At 46.1% G+C, this 13,359-nt stretch overlaps 1 protein-coding gene across 1 annotated transcript; it reads right to left on the reverse strand.

Annotated features, from left to right (window-relative positions):
- Nucleotides 1-3,794: 3,794 nt before the first annotated feature.
- SMIM34 (small integral membrane protein 34) lies at nucleotides 3,795-7,135 on the reverse strand. Its single transcript, XM_047100484.1, has 2 exons — nucleotides 7,069-7,135; nucleotides 3,795-4,207 (listed from the first exon to the last, which is right to left on the reverse strand). The coding sequence occupies exons 1-2, from the start codon at nucleotides 7,133-7,135 to the stop codon at nucleotides 3,795-3,797; spliced, it is 480 nt and encodes a 159-aa protein (XP_046956440.1).
- Nucleotides 7,136-13,359: the final 6,224 nt, after the last annotated feature.

The following is a 13,359-nucleotide window of genomic DNA, read 5'->3' on the forward strand; positions in this document are numbered from 1 at the left end:
TTCTGGGAGCTGCTTCAGTTGCCTTCCCACAGATCCCTCTTTGGGGGGGGGGAGGGCATGAGTTAGCTAGAGTGGGTTTCTATTGTTGCCAAGAGAAGAACTCTAACTGAAGAATGAATTGATGTTCTTCTGCCCTAGTAGAAATCTAGACAATCAGATTCAGTTATGAGAATCAGAGCCACCAGCCACTCTAGGAAGAGCTAACACATGTTTAGTCTTTAATCTGTTTTTAAATCCTCTTTAAAAATGTCGTGGTAATTATATCACGCCAGACAAATGAAAACGAAGCTGAGCCGATAAGAATTTTAGTTAGGATAGATGTGTTCCAAACACCCGTGAAAGCTCTGATAACCTACCTGGATTTGATTTCGTACAAATCGTGGTACCGTCAGCCACAAGTCCCCAGAAGAGCCATTCCTGGAAACTATTAACCCAGATACATTCTGCATTGATTTTAAGTAGTTTCCATTTCAGAGGAAGGCCTTTATCTGACCCGATCTCCTAATCTGGAGTAACTTACTATAGGGACAAAGAAAGAAAAAGTGTCTGGAATGTTGGGAATCAGCTTGCTCTATTTCTGTCTCCACCAGAGTTGGTGGAATGTACAAAATCTCTTCCCCACTTGCTGGACTGAACACTCACACCGCGGTGCTGGCACCTTTCCCACTGGTCCACCTACGTGTGGTTGGCCAAGATAGTGGTTGATTACTCTGACCCTGAGCATTTTAGATTTAAGGGATTTTGCATAAAACATTCATAATAATTGGGGCGCCTGGGTGGCTCGGTCGGTTAAGCGTCCGACTTCCGCCCAGGTCATGATCTCACGGTTCGTGAGTTCGAGCCCCGCATCAGGCTCTGTGCTGACATCTCGGAGCCTGGAACCTGCTTCGGATTCTGTGTCTCCCTCTCTCTCTCTCTGCATCTCCCCAGCTCATGCTCGCATTCTGTCTCTGTCAAAAATAAATAAAAAAATTTTTAAAAATCTCAAAAATATGCATAATAATTGCTTCCCACCAATCTTGCTTAAAATAGAGACTATATAGATGTAGTTTTCATCCAAGAACACATCTCCCATGCAAATTCCCAGACCAGCTCCCCAGAAAGCAGGTGAATTTGGATCAAGCAACAGTCAGGTGCCCTGAGAAAATGTTCTTGGACCTCATGTAACTAACTATGTTTGGATGTCAATGGGAAGATTGTAGCTTTTGCTTCTTAGGAAATACGTTAGGAACCGGTCCCTGACCACACGTCTAACATGATAAGCCCTCCTTGGGGTTTCCATGGAGGTTTATCAACAAAGTCAAGGGTTGGGAACTAAATGGAACAGAATCTCATTGAATGCTCCTTGAGAGGTCAACCAGTGCGAAATCCTACAAGTGACCATTGCCCTGTCCTAAGAAGCATGCTAAATCTATGTTTTCCCTAAAATACAAAAATCCTAGAAATACAAAAACCTTGGTGAAAGGAGTGATCCCAACTTACCATATCACTCTGCTCTTCTTTTCAAATTCTCCTTCAAGGCCCACTTCCTTCAGGATATTATTTATCCAGTGGTATCATATAGGATATTTTTGGTTGAGGGGGTCACAAAGCTTAATAAAGGAAATTTCTTGGCTCACAAACTAAAACAGCCCTGTGGCGATGCAGGCTTTGAGTACAGTCTGGTTGGGACTCTAGTCTCTGTGATTTTCTTAGTTCTCTATGTTCGTTTTTGCCCTCAAATTGGCTTTTCTGATATTGGCAAAATGGCTTCAGCGATTGCAGGCTCAGATCTGCATTTAATGCCATCCTGAGCAAGACAGAACTTTTGGGTCCCAGAATCCCCCTTTAAAATCTATCCAGTCATTCTCACTGGGTAAGCTTACTTAAGTCATGAATTCACCTGATCAGTGAAGCCAGGACATGGAAAGCACTGATTGGATCAACCTAGGTCTCTTATTACAGGCCTTGAACTGGGAGTAGTTTCAGCTTCCTTAGTGCCCCATGCATCTCCAAATGCACATTAGGAGCAGTTGGGTTAAGGAAGGGGGAAATGCATGCTGGGGAAGCAACCAACAGGAGAAGACTGTATCTTCAAATCCACCGAAGTTCTGACCTTGACTCCCATTTTAATGCATTCCATGCTCGTAGTCACTATGGATTATATATTTTTTTGTCTATATTTCTTAATCCTGTTTTATCCTGCCCTATAAGCATCTCAAACATATGGATAATGCCCGGCCCTAACTATATAAACGAGCCAACATTTTTGTTGGATAACCTGTGAGGTGATGATGTGGAAAATATTCTAAAACAGGAAAACACTTGGAAGTCTATATCCCCCTCTAAAAACAAAAGCTTGGGGTTTAATTCTGACCTTTATGAAATTGTGGGGCTGATTGCAGACCACTGTCTGCAGACAGGGAGAAAAGAATTCATTTGTAGTCCAGGGAATGTCTCCAAGAGCTGAATTGTATAAACTTCACAGACATTGGTACAAAATATAATTTATCACTCTGCCTGCTGAAAGCCACTTGCAGAAGTTTCGCTAATCACGGTCTCTCTAAATTAATCCGTCATCTAGGCAAGGTCTTATTTCTTTTTAGGCAGAGACAAGTCTATAAGTAACAGGTATTTATAAAAACATTTGAGTAAATCATGTGATGTCTAAAACGACAAAACCCAAAAGAAACTGTTTTGTCTACATGGAAAATTTGAATCTGATGGACTTGACCCAGCGTTCAGGTCATCAACTCTTACGCAGATGGATCCTCTTAATAGAAGGTAATGTAGCCATTGTTTACGGACTAATTGCCAGCGGACTGGTTGTTTCCTTCTCCACAAGAGTATAACCACCACCATCCCCCGTAACATCAACCGCCACCAACACCATCGTCACCACCATCAACATCAACCACTACCAACAACACCAACTGGCATCAACCATCACGACCGTCACCACCGACACCAATGCCACCATCAGCATCAACCACCATCGCCACTATGAACACAAGGCTTATATTTTACATATGTACTTTACTTGGAAAAATATGCTCATATGCGTGATGCCATTAGCTCTTACCCGCTTTGTAAGATTGGCAAAACAGACATCATCATTCTCATTTTATCTGTGTGGGAGCTAAGTTCCAGAGAGGCGAGGTGGTGTGTTGAAGGACGCCAAAGTGGTCAAAAATCAAACCCAGACTAGAGTTTGATGCCTCCACCTCCAAAACGAATGCTTTTTTTCAGTGGATCACACACCCTCAGTGAAAATGAAGGACTTCTGACTAACGTCTGCTATTAACAACCTTGGTTCTATGTTCTAGTGAGAACCTCTAGAACGAATGGCTCTTTGAAACCATCTATCCCACGGCCATGTGTTCCAGGTAAGAGCCACAAGTCACTCAAAGTTCATGTGATCCTCTGGAAGTTTAACTTTAATCCAGGGTGCTTGACTCCAAATTCAGCCTTCTTTCCATGACAAGAGTCCACCTTCACGTACACCCTCGGGAATCTCCTAGATTCTCTGAGGACACTAGATGCTTCATGTCCTTCTCTGGGACACAGGCTCTTCCAGCGATGGGTATGACTGGAGCCACTTCCTCTGCTGTCTCGTCTCAAAGTGCCACAAAGCCTGAGAAGGAAACAGGACGCTGGCTTTTGGCCATGCTCCCATCGGCATAAGTGCCCCAGTAATGTTCTTCTAGCTCCACTCAAGGACTTGACCCCTCTATCAAGGTTCCAGGTAGACTCAAGGCTTCTCCCCCTTGCATGAAACTTGGGCCTCTTCTGTGGAGGTCTGTTTGCCTTGACCTTCAAGGGATCCCTTGGATTTCAGTTTGGCACCCACTGTTTTTGCATTTTGGTTCCAGGCTGGCCTGGTTGGACTGTAGGACAGCTCTGTTGCTAAAGGTCAGTGCAGAGCACTTGGCCACCTTGCTTTGGAGATTTTTCTTTTTGAGTTCAGAGGTCAAATTTGAGTAGTAGATATCTTCTAAAGATTTATCATTCTTTCTGAGGATGTTGCTGGCCAATCGGAAGAGGAAAATCACTCCGTAGATGCCAATGATGGTGAGAATGTACCAGGCAGCGCTGGTCCCATCTGGAAGTTTCAGGGCCCTGGTGGAGTTGGTGCCATTCTTCCCCTCCATGTGGTCCCTCAGCAGGTAGCCTAGGCCAGTGCTGGCCTGGGTCAGGTTGGGGGCTCCCTGAGGAGTCCACTTGATTACTGAGAAACAGAGAGATCCAGATGAGACCCAGAATCCTGGGCTGAGGGCTGCCTGGCCAAGCCTATGAGAGTGTGATCCTCACATCCGTGGGAAACATGGGGCTGCCTAAAGGGGTTCTCTGTTGAATGGGCAGGAGACTGACAACATATATATCAACATATTTTTAAAAATCAAAAGGGTTCGAAAACACCAAGTTCTTCAATGGGAGATGCAACATTGTACAGATATCAATTGCCCCTAAAGTAATCTATGCAGCTAACATAATTGCAGTAAAAATATCGGTAGAATTTCTTTGCGAAATAGACAAACTATGAATATTGAAAACATCAGCTCTCAAGACTAATTGGGAAACATCTGAGAGCGCCCAATCCTAACCGCTAGACCACCAGGGAGGGAAACATCTGAAAACAATGGGTGGTGAGTGGAAATTAGCCTAGCCAGAAATTTAAAAGGAGCCAGCCAGAAAAATAATTTACATTGTTTTTGCATTGAATGAGTGATTTATTTGCCCACAGCCCAGCTGCCCTGGCTTAACTGGGCTTTGCAAAGGGCATGGGGGCTCTTCAGAACCAGGTGCAAGTCTCCCTAAAAAGTCCCCCCATAAAAACTACAATAGCTGCTGATACACAGACAAGCAGAATGATGGAACAGAGTGAAAATGCAATCAACAGGCTAGGAATGCAAATTGAGTAGATAGTAAAATAAATTTCTTTTAACGTTTATTTATTTTTGCGAGAGACAGAGAGTGTGAGCAGGAGGAGGGGCAGAGAGAGGGAGACACAGAATCTGAAGCAGGCTCCAGGTTCCAGGCTCTGAGCTGTCAGCACAGAGCCCAATGCGGGGTTCGAACTCACAAACACGCTAGATCATGACCTGAGCTGAAGTCGGACGCCCAACCGGTGAGGCCACCCAGGCACCCTGAATTTGGCAGATAGTAAAGAGGCATTTCTGATGAGGCGGGAGAAGTCGGATTATTCAATGAGGAGCATTAGAGCAATATATAGCACTGAATGTACCTCTCTCACCGTAGGTTCAAAAAACAGTCCAGATCAATCAAAGATTTTAACATAAAAAAAAGAAACAATTTAAAGTACTAGAAAAATCATGGCAGATTTTGTTCCTTTGGTATTGCGGTGTGGGATATCCCTTTCTAAGTACAACGTGAAAATTCAGAAGGAAAAAAAAAAGCAGGAAGAAAGTGTTAAATTCAACTACATAGGAAACTTTCAAGTTCTGGCATACTATAAAATCCAAAGACAAATGGAAAACTAGAGGAAAACTGCAATTTTATCATGAAATTTCTTAAATTAAAAAAAATGAGGGGGGGGCACCTGGGTGGCTCAGTCTGTTAAGTGACCATCTTCAGCTCAGGTCATGATCTCCCAGTTTGTGAGTTCAAGCCCCGCATCAGGCTCTCTGCTGTCAGCACAGAGCCTGGTTCAGATCCCCTGTCTCCCTTTCTCTCTGCCCCTCCCCCCACTCACTCGCTCTTTCTCAAAAAATAAAATAAACATTTAAAAAGTACTTTTTTTTTTTATGGGGCCCCTGGGTGGCTCAGTCAGTTAAGCATCCGACTTGGGCTCAGGTCATGATCCCACAGTTTGTGAGTTCGAGCCCTGCGTCAGGCTCTGTGCTGACAGCTGGGAGCCTGGAGCCTGCTTCGAATTCTGTGTCTCCCCTTCTCTCTGCCCTTCCCCCACTTGCACTCCCTCTCTCTCTGTCTCTCGAAAATGAATAAATATTTTTCAAAATTTAAAAAAAAATACTTTTTTAGAGAGAGAGAGCAGGGGAGTAGCAGAGGGAGAGAAAGAGAGAAAATCTTAAGCAGGTTCCATGCTCCGTGCAGAGCCTGATGCAGGGCTCAATCCCACGACCCTAGGATTATGGCTTGAGCCGAAATCAAGAGTCAGACGCTCCCAAATGAGCCCCCCCCCCCACCAAAGGTGCCCCATCGCTAAATTTCTTAATAGCCTTCAGTCTTACTAGAAAAGTCCAAAGCCTCAGTCGAAAAACATGCATAGGGGCGTGGGCAATGAGGTGATGGAAAATCAAGGGGATCTGGAACATAAAAAAAGTCTTCTCAGTCTTCCTCATAATAAGGTAAATGCAAATGAAAACCACATCAAGGTAACATTTTCTGATCTATAAAGTTTGAAAACGAATGTTTCAGAATATACTTTCAGGCATTTGCTCAATGCTGGAAAGAGTGGAAATTCATACAACCAATATGGAAGGCACAGTCAGGATATCTATTGACATTACAAATGCACTTCCCTTTGACCAAGCGGCTGTCCCTGTAGGAATTTATCCTAAGATATGCTGGAAAACGTCCACAATAATGATGTTTAAACATTGCTTGTGATGATCAACGCTTAGGAACAGCCTGAATAACGTCAATTGGGGGATAGTTTAACACCTTTTGGAAAGTCCATGATGTGGAATACGACGGAGCCATAAAAAGTAATAGAGGTTTTTTTTGGGGGGGGGTACTAAATATTAATATATGAAAAAGTAAGCTGGGGCATCTGGGTGGCTCAGTCGGTTGAGCGTCTGACTCCGGCTCAGGTCATGATCTCACAGAAGGGCGAGTTCGAGCCCCGCGTCGGGCTCTGTGCTGACGGCTCAGAGCCTGGAGCCTGCTTCGGATTCTGAGTCTCCTCTCTCTCTGCCCCTCCCCTGCTCATGCTCTGCCTCTCTCTGTCTCAAAAAATAAATATAAACATTAAAAAAAATTTAGAAAAAGTAAGCTGACCATGTTGCAGTATATAATCATATGCATAAAAGAGGGGAGGATATTTTATTTGCTTGAAGCTCATATATGCTTAAAATATCCCTGGGGGAATACACAAGAAATTGGTACCTGTGGAGGCACTTGGGGAAGAGTACGGGGGATGAGATGTACTTCTCATGAGTGCCCTCTCGTACATTTTGTACCATGTGTATTTATCTTCAAAAAGAAGTTAATTTAAAAAGGAAAGGGTACAGGTAGGCACTTCTCTGGTTTCCGTGGTGAGGTGCCCCTGGGTAATGACACCGTGTGCCCTTCCAAGACCAGAAGATTAAAATCTTAATTGCTGTTTAATTCAAAACTGTTTTCTCTCCTAGGAGAGCCAGTGCAAATGCAATGAAAGCCACAGAAGTAGGACATAAAAAGGTGAGACATTGTCTAATTGAACTTGACCAGCTCAAATCCCCATTTCTTGCCCTGTGTGAACACAGACGTATTCAGATGGGTCATAGGATAGATCCCACAGACACATTATGAGCTCAGAACTCTACTGTGAGTTGTTAGAGAAGGATGTGATGTGTTCAAATACATAGAGAGTACACCCAACCAAGAACTACGGGACATTAAATTATTTTAAAAGTAGTCTATTTCCACATGAAGGAAACTCACAACCTTAATTATTGCAGTCCACTGTTCTTCACTTTTCTTTACAAAAATAAATAAATAAAGGGCGCCCGGGTGGCTCAGTCGGTTGAACCTCCGACTTCGGCTCGGGTCATGATCTCACAGGTCATGATCTCACGGTTCATGAGTTCAAGTCCCGCGTCGGGCTCCGTGCTGACAGCTCGGAGCCTGGAGCCTGCTTCCGATTCTGTGTCTCCCTCTCTCTCTCTCTCTCTCTCTCTCTCTGCCCCTCCCCCACTCACACTCTGTCTCTGTCTCTCAAAAATAAATACGTGTTAAAAAAATTAAAAAATAAATGAAAATAAATAAGAATGAGCTGGTTGTATCTTAATGGACAAGCACATCCTGTAAAAAGGCAAACCTTTCTATCTGTGCCATCTTGCACTTCTAATTTCATGCTGTGAAATAGAGCGGTCATTCTAGAACAGCCCCTCCGTGCACTGAAGCAGAATACTCACATTCCACGAGGTGGTCTGTTCCTTGACTCCTGGGGAGGCGAGTTTAAGCAGCGGCCGTGGAAAGAGAAGACAGAATGAGAACTCTTCCCTGCAAGATCCAACTGACGTCTGGCCGCACGGAGTTTCCTGAGCAGGGAGTAACATGATACCTGGAGAATTTTGGGGCAATACCAAATAGAAACTTAGCAGAGAAGAGCGGGACTCATTTTCTCTCCTTTAGTTAATCAGGAGATCGAAATGTGTCTCCTGTTGGCTCAGAACACCAAGTACTTCCTGGCTTAAGCTTGTTGAGAAGGCCTAACGCAACGGAGTGTTTAAAAACAATGCTGGTACCAAGGAGTCTCCAGCTCTCCCTGAGGCTGGCTCACCAGCTTATAGCCTGGATGGTTCCTGAATTCCCCTGTTCTGCACCTGTCGCAGGTGTGGCAGACGGTCAGGTGTGGCAGTGGCCTGTTGTCACAGGGTCAGGAAACTCCATGGTCAAGAGTCACCAGCTTCCTCTTGGACTGTCTCCCGGATGAGGAAAGCCAGACAGGAAGACACAGGCATGGGGGTGGGGGGGTGGGGGGGACATAGCTGAGGGACCTGGGTTCCCCCTCAGGGATCAGTGGGCAGTGGGATGACAGGTCAAGCTGTGAAGAGTGGTGCTTCCTTTTCCCACACCTGTGAGTCACAGCCCACACTGGAATCGGAGTAAATTTAACCAGAAAGTGCTAGAACAGTGAGTCTGGGAGGAAAAAAGAAAAAAAGCAGGGAGCTTTGGTAGGGTCTGTGCAGCCACTGTTCCCAGCCCTACTCCTGAATCCTCGCTAATAAGATCAGCACCTGCCAAACATGTAAGGGTTGTTGGCTTTTAAGATGTCATTTGGTCAAACTTCCATCGGGGGGGGGGGGGACGAGATAAGCAAATTATAAAACAGACCACAAGGTCCGGCAATTCCACTCTTGGGTCAGAATCTAGGAGAGACGGGAACAAACACCCGGACAAAAACTTGCATTTGGATGTTCACAGCAGGATTACTCGTAATAGCTAACAAGTGGCAGCAGTCCAAATGTCTATCCACTGATGACTGGGGAGTAAAATGCGGTCTATCCATACGATGGAATATTATTTGACAGTGAAAAGGAGCGAAGTACGGACACGTGTTGCCACGTGGATGGACCTTGAAAACATTATGCCAAGTGGAAGGCTCCAGTTACAAAGAACAATACATTGTATGGTTCCACGTGCATGACATGTCCAGAAGAGACTGATCTATAAAGGCAGAAAGTAGATTAGTGGTTGCCATGGGCTGGGGTGGGGGTTGTGGGGTGATAACTACGGGGTAAAGGGTTTCTTTTAGGGATGATAAAGGGTGCTAAATTAATTGTGGTGCTGGTTGCACAACTCTTCTGCGAATATCCTAAAAGCTACTGAATTGTACGCCGTAAGTGGGTGACCTTTGTGGGATCCGAATTCTATTTCAATAACGTAACACGGGTATAATACAACGGAATACTCTGCGGCTGTGACAAAGAAATGCGGAAGCTGTTTGTGTACCCATGTGTAAAGTTCCCCGACGTGTACTGTGGAATGAAAACAGCAAAGAAGAGGGTATTGTCACCCTTTCTAAAAAAGTAGGGAAATCATATAGATCTAGTTGGCTTCTCTTGGCATCGGAAAGCTTTTTTTTTTTTAATTTTTTTTCAACGTTTATTTTTGGGACAGAGAGAGACAGAGCATGAACGGGGGAGGGGCAGAGAGAGAGGGAGACACAGAATCGGAAGCGGGCACCAGGCTCCGAGCCGTCAGCCCAGAGCCCGACGCGGGGCTCGAACTCCCGGACCGCGAGATCGTGACCTGGCTGAAGTAGGACGCTTGACCGACTGCGCCACCCAGGCGCCCCTGGCATCGGAAAGCTTTAAGGATGGCTGGAGACGGTAAGAACGGGAGTTATTTGGAGAAGAAGAGAATTGGGTAGACGGAGAACAGGAGTGGGGGTAGAATTCTCACTGTATTTTTTTTTTTACGTATATAAAGAAATTTAACCGTGTCTGTGCGCTCCCTATTCAGTAACACACACATCCATTACTTAGATGTAAATCTTCGTCACCATTCTATTTGGGCTCCTGTGGTCTCTCTGTAGGGGGACGGCTGGACCGTGGTTCTTCCGGTTGTGCCACGCAGACAGGGATTTCCCACACCGACCGGCTGAGGTAAGAAGGGGCCAGAAGGGGTCCCTGGATGACAAAAGGCAAAGGGCGGATCGGGGTCAGAAGTCAGGACGCCGGTCCCAGCTGTGCGCTCGCCCTGTGATCCTGGGCAATTCCTTTCCCACCGTGATTAACAGTTGCCTCACCTGTAAGGTGGGGGAGCAGTGGGATCCGGTCCCGTCTGGTTCCATACAGGAAGGAAGCCTGGGGAGGCAGGGGAGGGGGAGGCGTGGGGAGGAGCCCCTTCTGTGGAGGTGTCTGAATGGGAAGGCTGTCAAGGCCAGCCGCCTCAGGGCAGGGAGGGCGGGCCGGGGCGGCTGGCGCCTCCGGAGTTGGAGGCTTCGAGGAGTATGTCATCTGTGAGGTCAGAAGGTTTCCGCATTCAGGTCAGCAGGATGATGGCACAGCATGCGGGGCTCACTAAGCTCCAGAAAAATGGGGGAGGCCAGAAAAGGGGGCCTGTGGTCTCATCCACACTCTACAAGGGGTACTAGTAAGGTTAGGGCATAGCTCTGTACTGGGTGCTCTCGGCCCGGTTTCTGCCTCTCTAATCCCGTGAGGCAGGAGTGTTATTCCCCCTTAAGGAGGGGGTGATGCTCTTTCAGGCTCGGAGAAGTGACTTGCCCAGTGTCGCACAGCTCACAGGCGCCAGGGGTGGGAGGTCTGAAACCAAAGGCGCTCTCGTTCCACGCCCTGAATGTCATTTTCGAGCTGGACCCAGAGCCCCACGCATCCTCCCAACCGCTGGCCCTGCAGGTTGAACTGCAGGTTGCCATTGCTGCGGCATACCCATGACCTTGAAACCCTTCCCGTTGGCCAAAGCGGAACCGTGATGTTAAAAGTCAGGACAGTGGATCTCCTCCAGCTGAAGGTAAGTAACTAAAGGTGGAAGGAGGAGGACCCTAGGGTGCTGGTCACAATCTGTTCCATGGATTTGGTCAGTTTGGGGCTCTTCATAGCATCATACACTTGGGCCACATTCAGTGTTCTGCATGCATGTTACATTTCGATGTAAACCTCACCCTGTGTCTTTAACACAGAAAGCCTTGAGAGACTATGGGAAAATAAAGTGGAAGGCTTATACAGAAAATTCAAACGCTATTTTAAAAATCTTTTTTCAATGTCTATTCATTTTTGAGAGACAGAGAGAGACACACAGCATGCGTGGGGAAGGGGCAGAGAGAGAGGGGGACACAGAATCCGAAACAGGCTCCAGGTTCCGAGCTGACAGCACAGAGCCCGACGCGGGGCTCGAACTCACGAACCATGAGATCATGACCCGAGCCAAAGTTGGACTCAACCGACTGAGCCACCCAGGTGCCCCTACAAATGCTATTTTAAAAAAAGAATTCTACACTCTGTCATGGCCATGGCCACATGGCATCATCTAATGAAAGTGCTCTGTGCCTGGGGTTGAAGAGGTGGTCAAGATCATGGTCACAGGGGCTGGGCAGCTGCCTGCCTTAGTATGCAGTGTGGATGACGCTAACTCTGTCATTCCCGAATGCTTACATAACAGTGAAATGGAACAAGTTGTACCACCACGAGGGCCAAGAATTTTCTCCCTATTTGTGTATGTCTCTTTAGACCTTCTGGTTCAGTCTAGACAAAATGCAATCAAACAAAGCCATTCACCTGGTAAATATTTGTCTGAGCTAAAGTTCTGGGAGAAAGGACCCCAACACCTTCTGGTTCCTTTGACATTAGAGACCAAATTCTCCCAGACAGCTGTGGCTTATTTCCTTCCTTCCTTCCTTCCTTCCTTCCTTCCTTCCTTCCTTCCTTCCTTCTTTCCTCCCTCCCTCCCTTTCTTCCTTCTTTCCTTCCCTCTTTCACTCCCTCCCTCTTTCTTTTCCTCCCTTTCTTTATCTCTTTATCTTTCTTTCTTTCTTTCTCTTTCTTTTTCTTTCTTTCTTTCTTTTCTTTCCATCCATTCGTCATTTCTTTTTTTCTCTCCGTCCCTCCCTCTTCTTTTCTCTTCTCTACTGAAGAACCAGTCAGCTTAGAAGATGTCTAAGTTGGAAGCAAAGGTAGCAATAATGTGGATTTGATTAGCCAGAAAAAGAAGAAGAAGAAAAAAAAAAAGGATAGAAACAAGTGCTTTTACATTTCAGGATGTCAGAACTGGCATTTTTAAAAAATGTCAATAAACAAATGCTCATAATCACATTCGGCATTCTTTCTAAGGAGTATTTTCTAGGGGAGGGAGACTTCACCAACCAGCTCTGACTCCTTGCAGTGCAAGAGGACATTAAAAATGACAATTCAGGAGTCCTGTGGAGAACAACCCAACTTCCTCCCTGCCCTGCTCCAGACAAAGGGCACTTGCAAGCTCTTCTGGCCGGGAGCACAGATTCCAGATGTTTCCCGCTTTGCAGGGGGTACAAACTTCCAGAGGACATTTAAAAGATGTTTTGCATGTTTTAAAAATCTTTAACCTATATGTCATTTTTACCTTTCCTTTGTTTTAAAGTTTTTTATTTTTGCTTATTTTTGAGAGAGAGAGAGAGAGAGAGAGAGAGAGAGAAGGGGCAAAGAAAGAGGGAAAGAGAATGCCAAGCAGGATCCGCACCGTCAGCGCAGAGCCTAACCCTGGACTTGATCTGACGAACCAGCTGTGAGCTCATATGACCTAAGTGGAAACCAAGAGTAGGACGCTTAACCAACTGAGCACCCTGACCCAAGCACCCTGCCTTTCCTCTGTAATGCCATTCATTGTCTTCTCCACCGTTGAAGGACATTTCATGTCACCTCGCGTCTCCACGGAGGTGCCGAGGAAGGCTCCCAGCCCTTGGAATCGGAGGTGCCAGGTTCTAGCTGGGACTTCCTCGCGTGCCCACTGCGGGACTGTGGCCAAGTCACTTCACCACCCCAAACCTCAACTTTTAAACAAAGGGTAATAAATTGTGGTGACGTTAACTATTTCATAAATCCCAGGGGCAAATACAGCCACACCTCGTGTCTTCTCCCACTGAACTCTCTGGGCCCTCGGTGCCTGGTTAGCAGGAAGCCCTACATTTATCACCTTCCTAAGGCCTCCGGGTTGACCGGGACTCGCTGGGATTTCGTCCAGAGGGGGTGGGGAGGG

This window comes from Lynx rufus, unplaced genomic scaffold (assembly GCF_022079265.1).
Source record: "Lynx rufus isolate CCGP_SWC_20201006 ecotype Redwood Valley unplaced genomic scaffold, mLynRuf1.p SCAF_5, whole genome shotgun sequence".
Taxonomy (NCBI): Eukaryota; Metazoa; Chordata; class Mammalia; order Carnivora; family Felidae; genus Lynx; species Lynx rufus.